The sequence below is a fragment of the Bombyx mori genome, chromosome 20 (genome assembly GCF_030269925.1).
Source record: "Bombyx mori chromosome 20, ASM3026992v2".
NCBI lineage: Eukaryota > Metazoa > Arthropoda > Insecta > Lepidoptera > Bombycidae > Bombyx > Bombyx mori.
The window spans coordinates 4,525,339-4,549,670 of record NC_085126.1 but is presented as its reverse complement, the minus strand read 5'-3'; the positions used below and the strand labels follow the sequence as shown (position 1 = coordinate 4,549,670).

At 33.2% G+C, this 24,332-nt stretch overlaps 4 protein-coding genes and 2 long non-coding RNA genes across 12 annotated transcripts in view; 3 read left to right on the top strand and 3 right to left on the bottom strand.

Moving 5' to 3' along the window:
- The first annotated feature begins 338 nt into the window (after positions 1-338).
- LOC101740220 (proteasome subunit beta type-5) lies at positions 339-3,301 on the top strand. Its single transcript, XM_004922529.5, has 6 exons — positions 339-729; positions 806-907; positions 1,082-1,181; positions 1,381-1,574; positions 2,525-2,663; positions 3,095-3,301. Exons 1-6 carry the CDS (start codon positions 586-588, stop codon positions 3,265-3,267), a joined length of 852 nt encoding a protein of 283 aa, XP_004922586.1. The 5' UTR covers positions 339-585; the 3' UTR covers positions 3,268-3,301.
- Positions 3,296-6,885, bottom strand: LOC101740084 (probable enoyl-CoA hydratase). Of its 3 annotated transcripts, none has more exons than XM_004922528.5 (6): positions 6,626-6,885; positions 5,848-6,080; positions 5,587-5,737; positions 4,970-5,119; positions 4,190-4,387; positions 3,296-4,010 (listed from the first exon to the last, which is right to left on the bottom strand). In XM_004922528.5, the coding sequence occupies exons 1-6, from the start codon at positions 6,759-6,761 to the stop codon at positions 3,886-3,888; spliced, it is 993 nt and encodes a 330-aa protein (XP_004922585.1). In that variant the 5' UTR covers positions 6,762-6,885; the 3' UTR covers positions 3,296-3,885. The 3 variants fall into 3 exon arrangements, with proteins under 3 accessions (XP_004922585.1, XP_037874056.1, XP_062530299.1); XM_038018128.2 differs by lacking the exon at positions 6,626-6,885 and adding an exon at positions 6,522-6,572; XM_062674315.1 differs by lacking the exon at positions 6,626-6,885 and adding an exon at positions 6,172-6,327.
- A 3,382-nt stretch (positions 6,886-10,267) lies between these two features.
- LOC693079 (Der1-like domain family member 1) lies at positions 10,268-14,832 on the top strand. Its single transcript, NM_001046832.1, is given in 5 exon segments — positions 10,268-10,659; positions 11,814-12,017; positions 12,430-12,578; positions 13,350-13,460; positions 13,965-14,832. Coding segments are annotated over 5 exon segments (753 nt in total). The 5' UTR covers positions 10,268-10,506; the 3' UTR covers positions 14,101-14,832.
- A 559-nt stretch (positions 14,833-15,391) lies between these two features.
- LOC101739528 (NADH dehydrogenase [ubiquinone] 1 beta subcomplex subunit 9) overlaps positions 15,392-24,332 on the bottom strand; it is a 30,654-nt gene continuing 21,713 nt past the window's right edge. For 3 of the 5 annotated variants that reach the window (XM_062674318.1, XM_062674316.1, XM_062674319.1), the window contains exons 2-4: positions 20,538-20,742; positions 16,058-16,200; positions 15,392-15,625 (exon numbers count right to left, since the gene is read on the bottom strand). In XM_062674318.1, the coding sequence (XP_062530302.1) occupies positions 15,432-15,625; positions 16,058-16,200; positions 20,538-20,635 (435 nt within the window). In that variant the 5' untranslated portion in view covers positions 20,636-20,742 and the 3' untranslated portion in view covers positions 15,392-15,431. Of the gene's footprint in view, positions 15,626-16,057; positions 16,201-20,537; positions 20,743-22,019; positions 22,373-24,214; position 24,332 lie in introns of those variants that run through there. The other 2 variants (XM_062674317.1, XM_004922523.5) reach the window with 2 other exon arrangements.
- Positions 16,232-19,196, top strand: LOC110386163 (uncharacterized). Its single transcript, XR_009975784.1, has 2 exons — positions 16,232-17,034; positions 17,388-19,196. It is a non-coding gene; the product is annotated as an uncharacterized LOC110386163 (long non-coding RNA).
- On the bottom strand, positions 19,383-20,440 carry LOC134200740 (uncharacterized). Its single transcript, XR_009975783.1, has 3 exons — positions 20,398-20,440; positions 19,822-19,941; positions 19,383-19,626 (listed from the first exon to the last, which is right to left on the bottom strand). It is a non-coding gene; the product is annotated as an uncharacterized LOC134200740 (long non-coding RNA).

The following is a 24,332-nucleotide window of genomic DNA, read 5'->3' as shown; positions in this document are numbered from 1 at the left end:
AATTCAAAATAAAAAGTAAGCTACCTGTAATAAAAGTGTGGTTTTCTATTTAAAAGGATACTCATAGTTTTATCAATAATTCGCACTTACCCCCATTATCTATCTACATACTCTACCTGTCTACTTCAAGATATCTTTGACATTTATTTCCAGTTTTAAAACCATACAATCTTGCAAAAATGCAAAATTTCATCCATGACTGCCATCTACCGACGAATAGCTGTCATATGATAACTTTCTACCAGCCTGTATTGGAAGATTTCAAGTGTACTGTATTCATATATTTAAAATTGAAACTACCATGGTGTATTTAAAATAAATGTTGTTTCTCAGTTGTCTACTATCATTAAAAAAATGTAAGACTTCGTTTCCATATTGAAAATGTATGTTTCTCACAAATATTATGTGTAAGCTATGCTAAGCACACTTGTGCTGCTGTCATCTCAAATAAATTAAGTGTATGCTGCTGTCAATTTGAAATTGTCAAATGTCAAACGATAGCTGCGTTTGTCAAATCGGCGTTTTCGAAAATTTCGCTTGTCATTCATTCATCAAGACTTTATTGAAAACAGTTTTAAACAAAAAATGGCTCTACTCGATTTCTGCCGTTTAAATGAAAAAATTAACTTGAAACCCGTTGATTCTCTAGCATCATTCAATAATGACATTACCGGCTACAGTGAAAACTTTGTAAACAGCGCTCAGCTCGCTTCTCCCCCATTTGCGAATGTAAGTAATGTAATTAAATAGAAGAATAAAACATTTTATTTTATTTATAATAATTAAAATATATTACACCTTACAGCCTGCTGAAACCTTAGCACACTTCAACACAAAGGATGAGACTGGAAAGGAAATCAAAATTCAGTTTGACCACGGCACCACCACTCTTGGTTTCCGATACAAAGTGAGTTCATAATTTAATATGAAGTTCTTTCAAACTAAGTATTATTAATTTATATTGCAACCCATATATAAATATATATTATTTATAGAATACTCGTTAAATATAAACTTGCTAACAAAAATACTACCATTCTTTCATTTTATATCTTACTGATGTAAAAGATTATTTTTTCAGGGAGGAGTCTTATTAGCCGTCGACTCTCGAGCTACAGGTGGCCAATTTATTGGTTCTCAATCCATGAAGAAAATAGTAGAAATCAACGACTATTTGCTTGGTAAGCATTAAAGTTTCTAGAGCATAACTGTTTACTTAGACAAAAACAAAAATAATGGAGTTTTAGTTTTACCAAAATGAGATTCCAATGAAATAAAAAAATAGGTTTCTTTAATATCTTTTGCTATGAAAACATTTTTGATCGCTCATGAATTCAATGAAATTCTTGAAACAATTAATAATAAAATAATGTTTATCAGGTACTCTCGCTGGTGGTGCAGCAGACTGTGTCTACTGGGACAGAGTACTCGCAAAGCAATGCCGTCTCTATGAGCTTCGGAATAGGGAGCGTATTTCTGTAGCAGCAGCCAGTAAACTCATGGCTAACATGGTGTACAACTACAAAGGAATGGGCCTCAGCATGGGAATGATGTTAGCTGGTATTGACAAGAGAGTAAGTTGTTAATAAGACCACTAGTAGGTACTTACTACTGCCAAACTCTAAATTGATATTAAGAAAATGTTTTTTTGTCCCCAAGAATTGGAAAAAAATTGTCCACATTGATCTCTATTATGAACTTCTCACCACCAATTGTGTCTTGACTGTGTCAAACATATTCATCCTAAATAGTCCTGGCAATACATTGTATTGTTTTTTTTTAAATGTTGAGACAAGTGAACAAACTCATTGTGGGCCACGATGTTAAGTAGTTATTGAAGCCTATAAATGCCGCTAACTCATTTTGAGACATGAGGTTTAAATCTGTTTTATTAATGGCTGCTCCACTCTTCAAACTGAAATTAATTACTGCTCTACAGCAGAAATAGGTTCTGTGATAGTACCTACCCATACAGGCTCACAAGACAATACAATCTTTTATAATATGCTTTTTATGCAATTTAGACTTTCAGCTTTCGGTTTTTTCAATCCATAATTTAAAAAAAGCATACTTAAAACAAGTATTTTGTAGTTTCAAATTATATAAGCGAGTATTTTTGAAAATATGTTTATATGTTTTTGAAATAGAGTCTAATTGGGTCAAAAACTTTTGGCCGAGTTGTTAATTAAATTTATTGATCATTGATTGCTCATAGTATATATGAGTCGACTAGTATCAAAGCCGGCAATGTGACTTTTGGACAATTACTGGTAAATCAGAAAAACGAATTATTGACTTTGTATTCCATTGGCAGTCACAAAACTCTTCTGAACGACATCTTAGATAAATAACAGGTTAAGTATTAACCTTTATTTAATGCAGGTTTTGAACCGTATTCTTTGCAGGAGACGATTATATTCAAATCAATCTGTATTGACATATCAATAACATTTTTTTGTCCAAATGCACAGATTGCCACCTTTGATAATAGACGACTCATATAAGTATTTTTCATTTAATCCAGGGAGCACAACTATACTATGTAGACAGTGAAGGTACTCGCACTCCAGGCAAGGTGTTCTCAGTGGGCTCAGGTTCTGTGTATGCTTTTGGTGTACTTGACTCTGGATACAGCTGGGATCTGTCAGATGAGGACGCACAAGGTTTGTATTATTTTATTCATAACTAGCTGACCTCAATCGATAAATAAAAGACCTAAGCTTTTGTATAAAATAAACAAAAGGAATCGGTCTGATGGGGGACACATCAAAGGGAAAACGAAATTATTATTTTTATTTAATTCTGAGCATTTACATATTTATACACCTTTTAAACCTTCTCTGGACTTCCACAAATAATTTAAGGCCAAAATTAGCCAAATCGGTCCTGCCGTTTTCGAGTTTTAGCGAGACTAACAAACAACAACTCATTTTTACATATAGAGATATATATTTTTATGCTGAGACAGCTGTTATTTGATTTGTACCGTTCTGCAGCAAAAATATTTAGGGTGTTCTTACCATTCTAGTTTGTTAAGGACCTTAGGCTGCTGTTACCACTACATCTGTTATCCATAAGTTCCATCATTTATTAGAGCTGGGTCGACGTGCGATTTACCACGCTACTCACCGCGACGCGTACTCTGGCGGGATCATAAGAGTGTACCACATCAACGACAAGGGTTGGGTCAACATCTCCAACGAGGATTGCTCCGACCTCCACTACAAGTACCAAGCAGAGAAGGGCATCAAGGATGATCAGTTTTAAATTGTTTTTGTATAAGAAATAAAATGTATTTGTATTTTATGAGTTTTATTGGCGTTGACATACACGAGAAACAATTATCAATTAGTGCCATAAGGGCAACAAGCCCCCGGCCCGTCTGATTCGAAGTGCTTAAACCCTTTAACATGACACAGAAACAATCCAGAAATTTTTCCAAAAAAAAAACAACGTTAAATTCCTTAGATTTACCATAGATAATAAAAACTCATTGCTAGATCTGAAAATTTAACACTCGAGCTATAATTTCCATTTCTTGTAGGACTTTAAGGCCTGTTAATTTTTTTTTTTTCTATTAAATTTGAGAAGATTGGCATTTTTATTATCATTATTTTAATTCACACTAGATTTTAAAAGAAGACGAATGCCAACTTCAGCCATCACTTAAGATTACAAGATTGTTTTATTTATTAAATTAAGATTCTGATGTTAATGTTAAAATCAAATAGATTTCACCCTACAATTCCACGTAGATACTTAGACCCACATAGATATATATACCACATAGATTTAAAAAAATTCAGCAATGAGAACGACTAGATATTTATTAAAATTAATTAAAACCTCAAATTAAACAACAGCTTAACAACTATTATGCAATATTTATGACTTTTCATTTTTCCTTTCATTTATCTTCTGAACTGTGACTTCTTCGACGCTCTCTTCAATTTCCCATTCTTTTAATGGTGCTTCTGATAATTTGTAGAACTTTCCATGCTTTCCTATACCTGAAACAAGAATAACTATGCTTAAAAGCTAAACAAATAATATATATATCTAAAAAGCTAAAAATATTTTAAAAAACTTGTTTACAAAGCAAGCTTTTGCATTTGTCATGCTGAAGTTTTAACATAAATAAATAAATAAACGATGTGAAAGTGTTATCTAAATAATGACTATATAATACCTCCTTGAAACTTTTTGACGCCTTCCTCTATATCCAGTATAGCGTTACCTAACAGACTAGTCATGACTGCTTCGTCCCTCATGCTTTCCTCACTGTTCGGATTCAACTGAGAGTTAACTGCTGCTAACTTGTCCATTATTAATGCATTTTGGGGAAACTTAGCCAAGGATTTGGCTAACTTCACGGATTCACCAAGTCCTAAAAAAAAAAAATGTGTGCGTGTACTAGTGTACACACGTAAGAAGTGAAACTTCTTTATGGCCTTATTTTTCGAAAAATGATCTACATGCAACTTTCTAGAAATTGGTTAAATAAAGTTAAATTAGATAAAGTTTAAACAAAAGGATTTTATTATCATAGACATGAATACAAAAAAGTTAAATTAGATAAAGTTTAAACAAAAGGATTTTATTATCATAGACATGAATACAAAAAAGATGGCGCGTAACGGAAAAATGTGACGCGTAACCGAAAAATGTGACGGTAAATTTTTTTCCAACGCCGATAAGGAAGTTTCACTTCAAAAATTTTTAGCAATTTATTATTGAAATTGGAAGTCTGGCTGAAGTCTCATGATACACTCGTGAATGTACTTATCAGAACTGTATCGATAATTTTGAGGTAAAATTTTACTTCAAGATATATTTATTTTTTAAATAAATTGATACTTTTCTCTGTATTATCCTTGAATTTATGATTTATTTAAATTATTTATTTATTTATTTAGCAAGTCATTTTTAATGTGTAAACACTGAGAAAACCAAATATTATTAAAGTCACCGGTTCCTGTAGAAGTAAGTTTGCAAGCCAGGCCCATTTGTTGTGCATCAGTTCCAGAGATTAGCCGCCCCGTCATTATCAAATCGAGAGCTCTTGACAACCCAATCAATGATGTCAAACGCCTTGCACCGTACAGGCTTAGTGGGACTCCTAGAAGATTAATTAAAAAAGACCTGTATTACTCTCTCTCACAAAAAAAATCAGGTAGTTGGAAATCTAATAAAAACAAATATCATATTATTCATAGCAATAGACTGCAGACAAGTTTATTGGTTGTTATGATTACCAGTTCTTATAGAAATCACATAGCCCACATTGTGACAAAAGATTTAAGAATTGAAATCTTCTTTGAACCAGGGCACAGATTGCCTCATAAAAGAAAAAGGCAGACTGATATTTCAGACAAGGGTTACAAAAAGTGATGAAGATCACAAACTTCCTTGTTATACAAAATTAATTTAAAAATCAAGCATGCTATCTTCCTTCTCCTTTCTATTCGAAATTTCAAGTTTATTTTCTCATTTCTAATGTTTTCAAGCCACAACTACCAACTAATTCAGGTGTGCTATTTTATGATTGAAATAAGCTGGACCAATTTAACTATACTCAATACTCACCAAATCTTCTTCCAAGACATCCTAATACTGCAGTATCTTCAATGACTCGTAGATCACAAGCTAATGCCAGCTCAAAACCTTCCGCAACTGCATATCCAGTGACGGCTGCTATTGTTGGCTTATCACAAAGTGGTCGACGTAACAGACGTGCCTGTGTTTTAAATTTTATGTTAGCGAGAGTTGTAAAAATTTATAAATCTAATCTCAAAATCTGCAAATTGAGTGTAATTGTAAAATACAGAAAAAACATCTTCAACATACAGCAGCATCCTTTAAACTGTTATAGCCTTTCTCCCCAATTTCATCAATGTCAAATCCAGAGCAGAAAGATCCTCCTTCACCATTCAAAACCAATACTTTGGCTTGATTATCTTTCTCAAAGTCATCTATTGCGGCAGCCATCTCCCTGAGGGTGGCTTCATCTAGACTGTTGCGAGTCACTTGACGGTCTATGTTCAATGTTGTGACTGCTCCAAATTTATCTATTATGATATCTAAAAATTTTGGAATTTGAGAAAAATTGAGATTTTTTTTATTATTAATGCAATTTATAATTCAACATAGAAATAAGCAGAGCGGTGGCACCTGCCCGGGCAAGCGTCTCCCTGGCCCCAGTAATTACATAAAATTTGCAATTTTCTTTTTTTGCAATTATAAAGCATGTAGTGCAAAATTAAAAATTTAAATTGGAGGCAAAGGTAATTTTCGAGGATTAAATGGATATACTGTAACAACACAAACAAAAAAAACAAGGGCCACACCTTTAAAAAAAAGGAATAGTATCGTGAAATGAAGTAGGGCTTAAGGTAGAATAATTTTGGCCACCAACCACTAGAGCTCAACAAATGAGAAGTAATAAACGGATTTAAAATTCGTTTAGTTGGACACATTCTAAAAGCACTTAGAATGTGTGTAACAAAACGAACATCACGTACCTAGTACCAAGTAAATTTAAAAGAAGAAGAAATTTAAGAAATTTTATAAGTTTAAAACAGAAGAGGGTAAATTGGTACATCATCTTATTTAATTTTAACCTTACTTTTTTTTACTTCTTCAATCTTTTCGGTCTCATTTTCTGTTTTTTTTTGCGTATCATTTGAAAGGAAACGGACTAAATTTCGTCTAGGTAGTAAAATTTTGGATATTGTGGCATATTTCTTTATGAGTATTCTCATCTTAATTTCAATATTTGGTTAGTTGAAAATTTAAAAACTTCAATAACAAAACAATGTTTTAAATCAATTACACAGATCAAATATTAAGTGTATAATCTATGCACACAGACAAAATATCAAATGTATTATCTATGTTAGACTGTCATTTGGATTGTATGAGACCATATGAGACCTATGAGGACTTTTTGGCGGGAACGCGAGGAGTGAAGTTGTGTGATTTGTTTTATTTTGTCTATATAATGTTTCTTCAAGTCCAAATCTGTAATACCGGTGGTTTATTAACTGTTTAGCATCTGCGAAAGTGAACAAATGTGGGAAAATGAAACAAAGCCGCTGGACATAGCTTCTCGGGATCCTCTAAAAAGTCAAATGAAAAAGTCTCAGTAAATGACCACCATTTTACTGAGATTATATTTCATCATATGAGTCGACTATTATCAAAGGCGGCAATCTGACTTTTGGACAATGATTGGTAAATCAGAAAAACGAATTATTGACTTTGTATTCCATTGGCAGTCACAAAACTCTTCGGAACGACATCTTAGATAAATAACAGGTTAACTATTAACCTTTATTTAATGCAGGTTTTGAACCGTATTCTTTGAAGGAGACGATTATATTCAAATAAATCTGTATTGACATATCAATAAAAATGTTTTGTCCAAATGCACAGATTGCCACCTTTGATAATAGACGACTCATATATCATCTCATTTGTAAATTCAATTCGTTTTTAATCATTTATGTTATGTCGCGATTAGTCTCCTTCGTTTTTTATTATACATAAACTGTAAATAATTAAAACGGCGAATTTTAAAAATAAGGGGTTATGTTCTCTTACCGTGTTTAATGGACTAACAGCATGGAAGTAATAAGTAGTTGTACGTAGTAGGTACATATGGTACCTACTACGTACAGCTACTTATTACTTCCATGTAGCGATGGGTAACTCGTCTATTTTAAGTGAAGATGAGGGAGCACTTCATTTTACCTCGCGAGGTACTCATGAGGTACCCCTCATTTGAGGTGAGGTAGCGCTTGCTCGACGCACGTCCCGGCGCGGGCGGTGAGTTGGTTGAGGCCGAACGAGTGAGTCGAGTGTCGAACAAGTATTGCACGCATTATACTCGACTCGCGCTTCGTGTTACCGAATGCTGCGAAATGCAATTATTGTTCTCCCTCACACGTATAGTTTTCTTTTGCTCAAAATTTAAAATTAAAGAAAATTCACTCTATGGTCATTTTTAAATGCGATTAAATAAAGTTTATTATCCAAGGGATTATCAATCTCACGGAAATAAAAATATTTGAAAAATTTTAAAATTCTTAAATTAACATGTTTATAATTTATTTTGATTTGACACTTTCCACCTCATTTCACCTCAACTTGGCTCAACTCCCTCGTTTCCATTCATCTGATTCACGTTAACAGATATTAACCTCGCTGAACATTTTTCTCAGTCACTCACCAGTGCAAAGAGGTTCGTGAAGTGGTTCAATGTTGAAATTCGAGTACCTAACTCTTTCAATTTACTGTCACGAGTAGGTACGTGAAGGTGAAGTCGTCGTGGCCTAAAGGATAAGACGTCCGGTGCATTCGTATCGAGCAATGCACCAGTGTTCGAATCCCACAGGCGGGTACCAATTTTTCTAATGAAATACGTACTTAACAAATGTTCACGATTGACTTCCACGGTGAAGGAATAACAATAAAAATGTATACTTTTAGAATTTTACTCATTTTTAAATATGGAGTGGACGCTTAAAGAAGACCGTGTTGCAGTTATTCCGTTGCATCGTTGCGGTTACGCGCCAATTCAAATTTTTAACATACTGAAAATTTTTAATATAACCAAAAGATTCGTTTATCGTACCATCAAACGATACAATGAAGACTCTAGTGTAAATGACAAGTCAAGAAATGGTCGCCCTCGGTCTGTTAGGACTCCAGCTGTGATAAAAGCTGTGAAGGCGTGAATTCAAAGAAATCCCAAACGTAAGCAGAAACTGTTGGCCTTTCAGATGGGGTTAAGCAGAACCACGGTGAAAAGGGTGTTAAATGAAGACTTAGGGCTTCGGGCATATCGAAGAAAAACAGGACATCGTTTGAATGCTCGTCTAATGGACCTGAGACTGAAGAGATGCCGCGCTTTGTTGAAGCGGTACGCGGGAAAAAAATATCGGGAAATTCTTTTTTCGGATGAAAAAATTTTTACCGTAGAAGAGAGCTACAACAAACAAAATGATAAGGTGTACGCACACAGTAGTGAAGAAGCGAGCAACCGTATTCCGCGTGTCCAACGAGGTCATTTTCCATCCTCGCTCATGGTATGGTTGGGAGTTTCTTATTGGGGCTTAACAGAGGTACATTTTTGTGAGAAAGGTGTAAAAACGAATGCAGTTGTGTATCAAAATACAGTCCTGACGAACCTTGTGGTACCTGTTTCTCATACCATGTTCAATAACAGGCACTGGGTATTCCAACAAGATTCGGCGCCAGCTCATAGAGCGAAGAGCACACAAGACTGGCTGGCGGCGCGTGAAATCGACTTCATCCGGCACGAAGACTGGCCCTCCTCCAGTCCAGATTTGAATCCGTTAGATTACAAGATATGGCAACACTTGGAGGAAAAGGCGTGCTCAAAGCCTCATCCCAATTTGGAGTCACTCAAGACATCCTTGATTAAGGCAGCCGCCGATATTAACATGGACCTCGTTCGTGCTGCGATAGACGACTGGCCGCGCAGATTGAAGGCCTGTATTCAAAATCACGGAGGTCATTTTGAATAAACTTTAGTGTCATAAGAATCTATGTTTTGTTAAGTTCATTTTGGTATATGAATGGTTACATAATGAATAAACATGTTTCAATTATTTTACATTAAACATGTGACAGAATTTATGACCTGACTAGGTACTTAAGACGTTTAGGATAATTGTATTTTAATTTTGGAAGGTTTCACTTCTACCACGTGTGAATTGCACACATTTTGTTTTTTTGTTGAAGTATTGTTGAAGTTTTCAATATTTTTTTGATCTACTTAAGAAATAATTAGACAGTACAAACGCACTTGTTAAAAAAACGCTAGTAAATACGGCCATTGCCAGCTGACTGACAAAACCGGCGCATACGCTATGTAGGCGTGAGGTGATGGTTTGCTTATTAGATATAATAAAATTAATAATTGGGAGTTTAATTATTTTTATGATCGAACAATCACCAATAGTTATCGGACAAACGATAATTGATCAAAATTAATTAATCTGGGTGATAAAAATAAAGATATCTAGTAAAAGGGGGCAACTTAAGGGTGGTCATTTGTTTAATTAATTATAAATAAATAAGACGAACAAACAATTTTTTACATTCGAACATTAACGAAGAAACGACGAACAAATAAATAAATAAAAAAAACCGGAAATAAAAAAAGGGGCCAAATTCAGTAAGCCCAACACGAACATAGATTATACACAACATAAATATCATTTTATGAACAACAACATTCATGAAATCCATTCAATTTCAGTGACTTGAATTTTCTACACAAATTCGCTTTGTACACGTGTACTTCATATTATTGTTTAATATTTCGTCATCGGTGTTTACTAGGAACATAATGATCATACAATTTTTATGAAGAAATAAGAAAATAAACGAAAATAGCGAAAAACCGATATTTATGACATTGTACTGTGTAATAATAAATCAGTTTGTGCCAACGAAATAATCAGAAAATCTTGGAAAATGTCGGAATTCCGAGATTGGTACAATGGTGTACCGTTTTTCACCAGATATTGGATGACTTTTACTATTGTATTGAGTTTGTTTGGTAAATTTGGGCTTGTGAGCCCTTATTATTTTATACTGGATTTCTATTATTTCTTCAATCAATTTCAGGTAAGTAGAAGCTTATTTAAGTGATTTAAGTATGTTTAAGCTTATACCTTCAGTTAATCTAAATCCTTTATTCTGATACATCGAAATTAAACATGTTAAGGGTTAGGATTAGGATCCCGTTCGGTAGTTGAGACAAACACACTCACTAGAACAATGCATGTATGACTCGTAGTGAAGCGTTATAAATTCGCATTGAACATTTACTGCTAGTAACGTAAATAATAATTTTCATTATGTTTATTACCTATCTTTAAACTCTAACCACACATTGAAGATATCCCACATAACTAATATGTACACAACTAAGTGTAACTGAAAGTTTCTTTTAAGTAAGATTGTAGGCAGCGTCTTGGCTCTGTCCCTGGCATTGCTGAAGTCCATGGGCGACGGTAACCACTCACCATCAGGTGGGCTGTATGCTCATCTGAGTGCTGCACACTCTTAAGTGACGTTCTTACAATTTTAATGATATTAAGCATTACAAAACTAAGCCAACTTGCAAATGTCAAATTAATTAGGAGAATGAGCCAAGAGGCTCTGTTGAATATTTTTAAATCTTGAATTAATTACTTACATTGTTTTATTTTGTGTTAGTAAATCATTATAAGAATTATGAGGAACTTTCTAAAATTGTCTAATTTTTCTGTCATTACATATTTTCTTAAGTAAAACAAAAGTAAAGGTACAAGTAAAGCCATAATATCAAATAGCATTAAAATTTGTACAAAGGTCAAGATTGATTCTTATTTAAAGGTCTTTTGATTCTAAATAGTTGTCTCTTTCAAATATCTGGGAAGATTCTATGGACAGGGACAACAATATCACTTACCTTCTTAATTTAATTTAAAGACTTAATTTAAGAGAAATATAAGAAGTGTCATGGCTGACTTCGAGTTTCCTATTAATCACCACAATGTTTTAAATATATATATGTATTCACTGAAAGTAACTTTTAAGATATTGTATTAGATAGACAATTTAATGTTTACAGAAACAATTTCTTGTGACCTAAAACATATTTTATACTTTTTTTACTTATTATAAAGGAAAACAAAAGTTATCTATTATTATATCTGCATTTACATTACTTTTCAAATTAAAAACTGTCAATTCTAGTTGGTAGTTCATAGTTTCTAATTTGTTTCTGTTTTCAGATATGGCGTCCATTAACAGCTTTGTTTTACTATCCAATAAATCCAGGCACAGGATTTCATTTCCTGATAAACTGTTACTTTTTGTACAACTACTCTCAAAGACTTGAGACCGGCATGTTTGCAGGGAAGCCAGCTGACTATTTCTACATGCTTTTGTTTAATTGGGTGTGCTGTGTTATCATTGGATTACTTGTCAAATTGCCAGTAAGTGTATTAATTAACTGATGTTTTTTAATTATTACAATTAAATTCTATTACACCAATTATAGAATGTTGCAAAATAACAATCTACAAACATTGTCTATTACTAGATGTAATAATGAAAAAAAACCCACAATATTTGCACCTTATATTCATCAAGCAAAATACATTTATCATTAGTATTCCACAATTTATATATTAATACAATAGTGTTAGGCCATAGTGTCTGGTGTCTACAGAAGCAGATCCTGAAGAGATAAGAATGTGAATGCTGTCACTGACCTTGTTACATAAGATTGAGACCTCTATTGTATTATTTGTTTTAAAAAATAAAAGACAAGAAAAAGAGGTAGTTTGTTTTAATATTATTATACAAATTTTTGAATAGACGATTCAGTAAAAATTATTGTTACAGGTATTAATGGACCCGATGGTACTCTCGGTATTATATGTATGGTGTCAGCTTAACAAAGATGTAATTGTATCATTTTGGTTTGGCACAAGATTTAAGGCTATGTATTTACCTTGGGTACTACTCGCTTTCAACCTTGTCATCAGTGGAGGGTAAGTGTTTCTTTTATTACTTTTTAATAGCAGATAAATTTTAACTATTCCAGTAACACAGTAATTTACACTAGTACTGAAGAATATTATATACAAATGAACATGTCAGTTCTAAAAAGTAATATTTTTTTTGTTTTTTTTTTTATTGCCCTTGTAGGCAGACGAGCATACCGCCCACATGATGGTGAGTGGTTACCGTCACCCATGGACTTCAGCAATGCCAGGGGAAGAGCCAAGCCGCTGCCTACCGCAAATACACCTACATATCTGTTTTTTTTTTCGTAAATGTGTGTACGTATGATGAAATTCTTGCATGTTACAACTTATTTATTTATTAATTGCAAAATATTGATACTGATTTGTTGGGTTTTTTGGAAGGTGATTTAGGTTCGATATTTTTTTAATTAGATAATAAAATTTAGGAATTTATTTTTAATTATTTTTTTGTTTACTACCTAACCATGTATCGTGTTGATGGAATCAGCCCACTAAGTTTCTCCTTAGATGTTTTCAGTGGTAGACTCTGCGAAGCACTGCTCTTGCTAAGGTCAGTGTTAGCAATGTCCTCAGATTAGGGCCAGATGAGCTCACCTATTTACACGGTTAAGCTGGCATAACCTGTAGGTTACAAGCTTGGCTAGGAAAATAAAAAAAGTTGATGATGGAAACATGTTTGCTTTTGTTTATCTATGTATTTTACCAAAGTTTTCCAAAGCAATAAATATAATAAAATAAAACATTACATTTAATATGAATTAAAATCTTTTTCAGTGGGATAATGGAGCTCCTAGGCATTCTAATTGGTCACTTAGCATTCTTCCTTTTGTTCAAATACCCCCAAGAGTTTGGTGGCCCTGCATTACTCACACCACCAGCATTCTTGTAAGTACACAATAAAAATATTACCTACTGTAAGTTGTATGTGCCTTTTTACTTAGAACATTATTCTTATTTTTGACGTCTCAAATTGTGGATCATCTCAATTATCTTATGGGTTTAGTTATTGTTATGATCATAAAATATCTTATTAAATATTTTGGAGGTATTGAAAAGATTAAAACGTTTTTAGACCTTTACTGGTGGTAGGACGTCTTGTGAGTCCGCACGGGGGTACCACCGTCCTGCCTATTTCTGCCGTGAAGCAGTAATGCGTTTCAGTTTGTAGGGCGGGGCAGCCGTTGTACTGTTAAAACTGAGACCTTAGATCACATGTCTCGAGGTGGGTGGCGGCATTTACATCGTAGTTGTCTATGGACTACGGTAACCACTTAACACCGGGTGGGCTGTGAGCTCGTCCACCCGTCTAAGCAATAAAAAAAAACCCTGCACAACACAGTTGTAGGTCACATTTTTGTACGTTAGCAAATAATATTATCTTATCAACAGGAAACAACTATTCCCGGACACTAGGTACGTGGGTGGTTTTGGTACAGCGCCACAAGCGAGAGTACCCACTCGCCCAGGCAACACCGTGTTCGGAGGACATAACTGGGGCAGAGGACAAACTCTTGGAGGAAACTGAACTGAAAGCTAGTGAATATAGTTATAGTTTTCATTGTTATTAAATTTAAGTTTTTAGTGTCTGTGGTTTTTTCTTTTTTTTTTCTAGGATTGGATCCACATATTTGAAATAACCAACACATCATGTTTTTATTGGGTATCTAAACTTTCTTAAATATATTTTTTCTGATTAATATAATTAATAAAACGTTTTTGGCGTAAATTATAAATAGTATAAAGTATATCAGCGAAAGTGATTTAATGGAAAAAAGTATTTACGAGATAAAACGTTTTCTAAAAACTCTTCAACGAAAACACCTTACCTAAGCAACTTTCTGCTGGTTTAGATGCGCTTTATTAACTATTTTTTATAATCTACTAAAAAGTGTTAAAATAAGACCATATTCTTAAATGAGACATGTTTGTAATTTCGTGATCATGTAAAGGGAATAGCAATGTCGACGTAAGACTAATATTAGATTAAAAGTTCTGTATAATAAATTCAGTTATCAATATTTTCCTAATGCTTTTATACAGTTAAATAAACAAATTTATAACTGGCAGGCTGCGAACAAACAAAAATTGTAAATTTTTCTGTATAACTGAGTTTTATGTGTGTGTATTTAATCAAATTATTTACTTTTGGTGTGAATGTAACGCGTATGATTTTTTTCTCTGTAATTTATAGATACTGGAGTACGTTTTGAAGTTATTCTGTTGTAAATGACTACTATAATTTAATAAAATTACTTACATTTTAATTTTGTTTTTATTTCAGTTATTCACATCTCTTTTTATATACAAATCAGTAATGTTACCGATTGAGAGACAACAATTAGATTTAAAATCAGTTGTTAAAATTCCTTTAGTGACCTAAAGTTTAGAGACGTAAATTTCAAAATGAGACGAAAAGATGTCACAGAATTGTGGTCTGAAGGGCAACTTTGTAGCAAATTAAAATCAATTTTTTTTTTTAGTTAGTATTACTTTGAGTTATAAATAGTACTGCATCGAGTATTTGTATATTATAGATTAATAAATTTCTTTTATGTTGATTTTCTTTGCATTTTTTCTGGGATGGAAAGATTTCCGAAGTCTGAGCACCCCAAGGAGCACCCTAATATCAATGACAACTTTTTCGCGACTACCAGTGTCTTGTTGCTGCTACCAGTATCACAACAATGGTGAGAGTGGGTATTAACGATCGGTGAGGGCGTATGTAAGGCGTCAATAAGTGATTTATCATATCACGCTACCGATTCAAAGGATTAATAACCAAATAAACGGTTCCACTAAGATTTAATAAAACAAGGTTTTAATATGATACTATATTACAGAGTTAATACAATTTGTCTAATGATGCTTATCTTTCTCATCTGGCTTGCCATACTCCTTCTCCCACATAGCAACGAACTCTTTCTTTCTTTGCTCGCGTTTCTTGAAATATTCAGGATATTGGGCTTTCTCAAGAGGATGCCAATAGTCCAAGACCCAATCAGGGGGAGTGACTACACGCTCATGAGCTACACCTCCAGGACTTGTGGCAACTGAAAAAAATTATGTTTATGAGTCTATTTTACAATGCTTTGTGTTTAGCAAAAATTAGGGATTTTAAAGAAAATATATTTTTTTCCCCTATTACCAGTATTGGAGAGCTTATTTTGGTTTCACTGGATGAGTAGACTCATGGAGAATAATAGCCTGAGAGATTGCTAATATTTGCCTTAAAAAGAGACTTCTCTAAGTACTATACATTGTTATATGTATGTAACCACCTGATCGGAATCACAACCCACTGAGGAGATACAACGAAAAGTTTAATGGATCAAGTGGTAATTTCTACTTTTCGTCGTAATCAGCGAGAATGATGCTCAGAATGCGTAACGGCATCTAGATTTACTGACAATAAACCAAAATACTTAATTTATTGTGTGAAAAGTTCAGGTTCCCTTTTATATTGAATAGGACACAAAACTTACAATATTTAGGTATGGGATGTTGCTTCAGAAACAATTCCTCTTCACCCTCTTTCAGAAACTCATTTGCTTTAATCATATTGGTCTCCTTGGCATGCTTGTCAAACCTCTCACGTAACAATACAGCTTGGTATCGGTACACATGTCTATAATATAACAATCAATATTATACATCTAAAGATTGAGCGTTTCATGAAACTATTAGACTAATAAAATCTTAGGCACAAACTTGTATTTTTTATGGCTAAATCAGGTGACAGGAAAGTTACTGCCCACCCGGTGCATTGGTTGGTTATGTGGTTATTGGGTTCCACCATGAGACATGAAATGAAACTCATTCTTGAATTGATTAAGGTCTGCCTCACTCTTTAAATTCGAATATGTTTGCTTTAAAGCAAAAATCTTTGTATGGTAGATGGGTTTACCTAAATATTTTTGTTATGGTGTAATATTTCGACACCTCCTACGTATATTATCGTAACCAACAAATTGACGAAAATGACATTTTTAGATTTTCAAATACTTTATAACATCGTTTATCGTTTCATCTAATAAAAAAAAATATATTTGCAATAGAACCAAAGATATTGAGAGTGCATATTGTCGTATGTTCATATTTACCGTAGTAATATATCGTATAGTGCAGTTAATGTACTGTACGCGGGAGGCGAGTGATCGTTTAGCCGCGCGAAGGAATGGTAAGTAGTAGTACCGATTGTATACGCTGGAGAGGAGCACGAGCGCGGCTAATATCACATTTTAAAAAAATGTACTGATTTATATTATTTAATGGACAGTAAGTATAAGATTAACTATCAACTATGTCATCTAGGTCAAAACGAATGATTGATGCAGTAATGAAACCGGTAAAACAATGTGATAATTTGATTGGCAAAAACCGGTAAACGCTAATAATTCAACTTATAGTGATGATGTGTGTACATCCAACCCTTTTGTGGAAAATACTACGAGGGTACAAGGTAATATATATGTTTTACACTATGAATAATGATTTTATGATTTATTTAAAATATAATAATATGAAATAGTATAATACCCACAGTAAAATATCGTAAGTATATATATACTATACTATACGTTGAATTTCGATCCTTCTCCAAAATCGTAAATAATACTTACGATAGTTTACTATTGAAAAAAATATAAACGAGTCCCGTATCGGTTCTTACGATATTTTACGTTGGGATTTCCTATACTTTTTTTATCCTATGTCACACTTAAGATATTGTACTTCGATATGAAGCATAACTTACTATAGTATTCTTTTCAAAAAATCTCAATAAAAAGATATTTTTGTTTTTCTTTTACACAGTTACCGCCCCTTTTTGACGCAGATATTGATGAGATAAACCAATAGATGGATTTGTCCTATTTTGGGTCATATGTGTCATATGAACTGTAGACTAAAATGGTCAACGAAAATGAGTGATGATGAAAGAATATTGATTTTCAATAGGCTTTAAGATTTAGAAAACCGTGAAAAGCAGTAAGCCTTTATTGAAAACTTGGTTGTCAAACAAAAAATCTAAGGATTTTCACTGATATGGAGTCTAGGCGTAGGTTTACTTTGATATATAGATTCCCAAGGGCTGTTTTAGACGACCAGGAAAACTACTTAACTGTGTACAAGAAGATGTTTCTAAACACATTTCCATTAAGTAAACAATTTGTCTATAAGTCTTTAGAAAATAAAGGTAACTAAGGTAAGTGGCTTGATAGAAGCGGATCTGCGAGGGCGTCATACTAATCATCGCAAAGTAATAACTAGGGATGTTATCAGAAGTATATGCGATCACATAAAATCTCTTCAGCCTGTAGAGTCTCATTACTCTCGCCGAGGAAGTAGTAAAATTTACCTAGACGGAGATCTAAATTTCCATCGCTTGTGTGAGTTGTATAATAAGTGATTTAATACATTAACATACTCTCCAAAAGCTAGTTCTGAACGGCAATATCGCGACATCGTTAATGCATACTTTAAGATTAATTTTTATATGCCAAAGAAATACCGATGTGACAAGTGTCATATCTATAAGAATATATCTAGTCTGACACTATATGAAGCACATATTAAAAATAAAGAGATAGCTCGCCAAAAAAGTCGACCGATAAAGAACTGGCCAAAGTATCAGATGGTAAACTATTAGTGGCCACTTTCGACTTTCAAAAGTTCTTACTGCTCCAAATGGTAATATAAGTATACTTTATTATAAACGAAAGCTTTAACTGTTTAATTTTACAGTTTTTAATGTGGCTGAACAGGAAGCTACTTGTTTTATGTGACATGAAGTCCAAGGGAAACGCGAGGCAAACGAAGTGGCTAGTTGCTTATATATAAGTACATCTCCAAATGTAAGGATCAAGGTACAAGCGAGCTTCGGTTGCCGCTTTTATTTTTAAAGTGACAATACATCATTGCTTTTTAGAAGTTGGGCATAACCAAAACGAGGGCGACAGTGTTCACGCCTTAATAGAAAAATGTACCAAGAATAAACTTGCTTATACACCATTTGAGTGGTTTTGTTTAGTACGCTGGGCTAAACAAAAAGGAAAGCCTTATATTGTAGAAGAATTACAACACACCGATTTTTTTAAATTACAAAACGTTATTAAAGGGCAATGGGTTTAAAAGTACTAATGGAGAAAAAGTTCAATGGAATAAAATAAGAGAGGTGTTTAAAACCTGAAGATCCTTGTAAATTACTATATTATATAAATATGATTTAGCTGCCGAAGATTACCATACTTTATGTATAAAAGCGTCTGCCAGGAGACAATGTGTAATAAATATTGATGTACTGTATGCCAATAGGCTGCCGATGATACCTCAGGCGAAAAAAGATGATTTGATGAGCATGTGCAAATCTCAAATCATACCCAGCGCTCATTATGATTTTGTCCAAAGCATACCAGATACTGTTAACGACAGTTTTCCGGATTTAGATACAGACTAATGTTTTAATAATTAATGTAATAATTTTATTAATATTACATAGTTTTTATTAATTTCTTTTAATTTTTTGTACTGAAATGTTTAATATATGTTATTTTAGAACAATATTGATTGAATTTTTTACGAATATTCAAGTAATGAATAAATATCTTTTTCTTATTAGTAAAATATATTTTTATTTAGTTGATAAGGAGTACAGGGATGAATAAAGAATTCATAATATGAATTATATTTTAAATTTCATATTTCATTGCATATTTTAAATAATACGTGCATTTTTTTAAACAAAATACTATTTCTTTTGGATAAAGCAAATTGATTTAGAAAATCCGTAAATTAATAAAACAATAAATACAATCTTTATAATAATATAAAGATTTTATTTCATGTTCTTAATACTACATACTATTAAAATAAACAAAACCACCATTGATTAATATTTTAAGATAATTTTCTTAGAGAGAATGTTTATTTGGACTGTTTTGATTACGAAATACATTGTATTTCAGTATACTGGAAGATAATTATTTTATTTTAATTATTCCTCTTAATAGCACTTATGCTATGAACGTCTTTGTTCCATTGTATATTATGGTAACTGTAACCCAAGACACATTATTATTTGATTAGTTCCAATGTAAGTTATCGTACGTGTAACATACCCTACTTAATCCTACATATATATCAACGTAAAGTATAGTAAGTACTACATACAACGAAATACCATTGATATTTTCCGTAGTAGAAAACCGTATGTGACTTTTAAGAAATTCTAGCAAAAAATTCAAAAAACCTTTTTAGAAGTAATATTCCGTTCCTAAAAATATATCTGTATGCCAATTTTGATTCTTAAATGAGCTGATTTGACTTCACTATCATCAAAAATCTGCTTGCATAACTTTGAATTGCGATACTGTAAAGTTGATAAAATAGAGTTACGATATTATACGTAGGAGGTGTCGATTTATATGTGCAAAAACAACCACTTATAACTGCATTTTATTTATTGTAAACTTATTTCCATCTTTCTATTTTCTCTAATTTCTAGGATGTCAATGATTGAATGACATAATAATTATAGAATATAAAGATGTGAAGTATAATTTCTATAAATATTAAACTAGAAGTGGATTTAATATGTACAAATGATTTTTCTAAATGATTTGATTTATAAATATCCTTTATTGCAACTAACTCTACTAAAAACAATTAGAGAGCACATTATATCAACAAGATTTTTTTTTCGTTTTCAATATTTAATGGAGTATAATATGAACCTAAATGATTATAAATGTTTTCAGTTAAGGTCGACTTTTGTATAAGGTAAAAGTAAAGATCGGAGTGACCTCATAATAATTTCGTTACTAACATAATGAGATTTTAGGATAATCATTAATCTTGTTGGAATTATCTGAAATAAGTAAATAAAAGGTTATTTGCAATTACGTAACTCAAAAATAAAAGGAAGACCTAATTTTACAAACCGTTTAAGTATATTGTTATACTCACCGGCGGTCGTAGTACGCTTCTAAATTACGTAAAGCCCTTTTATAAAGGCTACAGACTTTTTGAGCATGAGTTTTGACTCCTAAAGGAATCTGCGCCATTTTTATTGTTTTGACGACTGACAACGATGCTGAAGCCAATGACAGTGATAGTTGATCATAGTTGACAGTTGATTGCAAGTGACATTTGCATATTTATTTCTGAAAATCTAAAAGCAAAAGTCTCTTTTCAGACTTAATGGTTAAAATATATTACAAACACTACACTATTACACATGTACAATATTTTATGTTTATATGGCCCTAGAATATTTCACTGTCCGTGCTTAGATGAGAAGTAAGTTTCATAACAGAAGACAATCATCTTCATCAATCAAACATTTAAAAAAACATTCCGATATTCGAAAACTGTCACTTCACATGGGACAAGTGCTGCCTGCCATTACTTACATACACATTCAAACTCCAACAAGAAACAAAAACTCCTTGCTCTCCAAGCCAGATTGCATGACTGCTTTACAACAGAAATAGGCAGCATAGTGGTATCTACGCTTGGGGGCCACCCGCTCTATCATTGCTTAAAATAAATTATGAAGTAGAGAATGAAAAATTCGAACCTCATTACTTAGAGTAGTAGTGGTATGTAGCAATTCTTAGCATCATGTAGGGTAGCTACGAACCTCGGTCCACCTGACAAAATGGTCAGTCAAAGTTACGATCAATTACTTGATTATGATGACTATGATGGCATGAAAAAAAATCTCAGTAAAATTGTGTTATATAATGAGTTTTTTCAGTGGATTTTTGGGAAGGTCCCGAGAAGCCATACTCAGAGCCATTGTGCCCTTTCACAGTGCAGTGCTCAGAAACACTAAATAAATATAAAATTAAAATGAACGTACCTCGAAGTCTAGGCAAAATGTTCAAGATATTTTCAATAAAGTCTCTGATTCTGATATAATCTTTAAAGTAGGTTCAATGGATAAACGATGTATTGCATTCAGGCATTTTTATTATTTAAGACAGCAATAAATGTTACGATGAAAAACACTGCAATTTATATTGCTTTAGAAAAGTAAGAGCAATGCTAATATTTTACACTTATTAGGATCATTGGCAATAGTGAGTGATTGCAAGGACGTTAGGAATTTTGTTGTGTCAAGTTTTTCTCTCTGAACTGAGTTTTGTCACTTTGGGAAACAACTGCGCTTACAGTACCAAATTGAATCCATAGTAGTGGTAGTAGAAGTTACAGTAGAAGAATATAATATTTATAGATATATAGAACAAAAACAACTAAAATCAGATGAAAATTTCTCTGGTTGTTTTTAATAAAGGTCCTTATCCTCAAATGATAAATGCGATCATATCAAGTTTTAATACATTCAGGGGAATGCTTCTCTGAATCTAAGATAGAGATTCTAAATGTTTTTCTGTTCTTGTGTATTTATAGTAGTACTGATATGAGTTTATACATTTTAGGTACATGTAAAACTTTTGTATCACTTTCCACGACCTTTATAGATTTAATTGTAGTAGGTACTGTATTACCATAATCGTAGTTGGTCTGTTGCTACAATTTTGGCACAGACCACAGGAACAATCGGATTTCTTTTAATTCTTTTTTTTTGTTGAAAACGGCGTTCTTCCGCCTTTTTAAATAAAAATATATATATTAAAATACTATTTTGACTGACAACCAATAGCATTTAAATAAGCTTAATAATAGGAAGCTAAAAGCCGTCATCGTTTTTAGTTCTTTTTCCAACATTATTATTTGAACTCTTTTTAAAGATGTTTATTGCGTTTTAAATTTTCACAATCAATCCAAGTTCCTTGTTTATGCAGAAATCTTGCAATACGAATCGAAGCCATAAGTTTTGAAATATTTATTTTAGCTGTTCTCGTATTGGGCGCTGGCCTTGAAAACAACGATAGAGAATCGTTCACATCTGTTACAAGGCCAACGGTGCATGTAACATGCAATCCTCGATAGATCCGTGCTAAATAGTTTACGAATTATCATGTAGTTTTTTATTATTATAAGCAAACCGCTCTGTGTTGAGGGGAAATTAGAACAATGCTCCCCAAAAGTCACATTGAAGAGAAAAGTCCATGTTTATAGCTGATATTTTATTATATTATTGCGAGCCGCTGTTGTTGGCTCAGACAAATAATTTATGTTTTTAATAGTATGTATACTTCAATTAGTAGGTCTTTTTTTTATGATTGAAAGTTTACTGGTGGCCCGAAGGCTTTTCCAGTTTCACCAGGACAGGGGGGCGAGCAAAGGCTCAGCCAGGAGGGGTGGGATTTGCTAACAACTGCCCGAGCGCCTCCGAAGGAGACCTAACAACTCAAGAGCAATTGCTTCGCGAATGAATCTACTACCGGATCGGAATCGCGACCCGCTGAGAAGATCGGTGAGAAACTCAGCGAGCTGATGCATGGGTTAGGTTGCACATCGACCTCTTTGTCGAGTTCGACGAGTACGGTTACCGGGGTCCCTAAGCCTGCTCCTAGTGTTAGAGCTGAAGGCGTCTAATGCAAAGGTTATTGGATCTGATGGATCCTTTAGGACGTGTCTAGGGCATTGAAGTAGTAGGTCTGCCATATTGAATTGCAATGAAACTGGAATAGAAAATAAAATTTCAGAATAGACAATCTCAAAACAGCGACATTATATCATCATGCACCAGAAATTGTCTGTTAGACTTATAAAAAACGCGATCACAAAAAATGTACCGTCGCTTTGAGAACGGGGTCGAAGAAAGTTAGGGGAAACCGGCGCGCCGCGTCGCTACAGACCGCGCGCTCTGAGATGACCAATGACTGGGAACAGGTTCTTAGTGTGGTGCTTTAAATCAAATTATCGATAATAACTTTTAATCTTGACGTAAATAAAAAAATTGAAAAAAAAATATTCTTAGGCGTCATCTGACGGATATACAAGCAGTTTAAATGCCACAGTTGCCGTTATGTATAACTATATGTATATTGGATTTTTTTTTTATACCGGGTCCATATTCTGCGTACATGCAATTAAAAAAAAATCGTCGTAAATATTTATATAACTAATTTAATCTCATCGTTTTAAATATTTAACTAATGATGTTTGCGATCCCCCAAAACCTACAAAGATACTGCACATAGTTTCTAAAGTCTAGAAAATAAGTACATCTTGATTAGCAGGTAGCTGTCCCCGAGAATAAAAATTAGTACTTAATATTAGTAAGTAACAACTGCACCCTAAAAGAGTCAGTGTTTGATGTTTGAAAATATATTTATCTTTTTTTTCCTTCCCTAGTTACATGTATCGATTTTATTGCAAAGACACACTAATTCAGATTTCATGTTCGAATTTAAATTCGAATTCGAATTCGAAATTTTAAAAAGTTAATCTAATCACCGTTTTTGTACTTAGTTACGTAGAAGGAAATTACGTCAACGTATAATTTTATCGATAACGAGTCGATCCAGGCACTGTCTTTGAGAGAACGAGTAATGCACAACCAAAATTCGAAATTTGAAATATTTTTTTATCGGAGTAATTGCTAATGATTTCTTTTGTTGTTGTTGTTTGTTGTGAGTTTATAAGCGTTATTCGGTTTCTAAATCACAAGCTTAGCTCTGTAAACCAAATTTGGAAACGACATAATGGTTTATCAAGTAGGGGCTTACTGCGTTTCTGGTTTCCGACCTGAGTACAGCTCAGTGTTTCTAGCGACACTCGGCGCGGTGGGTGTTTAAGAGACTGTTAAACTTGTGTATTCCTTTGTGAATACGTTCAGTGAAAAGA

What these genes read in the sequence shown, in the direction of transcription:
- LOC101740220 (XM_004922529.5), top strand. Translation starts at nt 586, where the DNA reads ATGGCTCTACTCGATTTCTGCCGTTTAAATGAAAAAATTAACTTGAAA. An exon ending in CTTCTCCCCCATTTGCGAAT is followed by an intron (nt 730 to 805) that starts GTAAGTAATGTA and finishes TACACCTTACAG; the next exon opens with CCTGCTGAAACCTTAGCACA. An exon ending in CTCTTGGTTTCCGATACAAA is followed by an intron (nt 908 to 1,081) that starts GTGAGTTCATAA and finishes TTATTTTTTCAG; the next exon opens with GGAGGAGTCTTATTAGCCGT.
- LOC101740084 (XM_004922528.5), bottom strand. Translation starts at nt 6,761, where the DNA reads ATGAGAATACTCATAAAGAAATATGCCACAATATCCAAAATTTTACTA. An exon ending in ACAGTTTAAAGGATGCTGCT is followed by an intron (nt 5,738 to 5,847) that starts GTATGTTGAAGA and finishes TTTAAAACACAG; the next exon opens with GCACGTCTGTTACGTCGACC. An exon ending in CGTCAAAAAGTTTCAAGGAG is followed by an intron (nt 4,011 to 4,189) that starts GTATTATATAGT and finishes TTCTTGTTTCAG; the next exon opens with GTATAGGAAAGCATGGAAAG.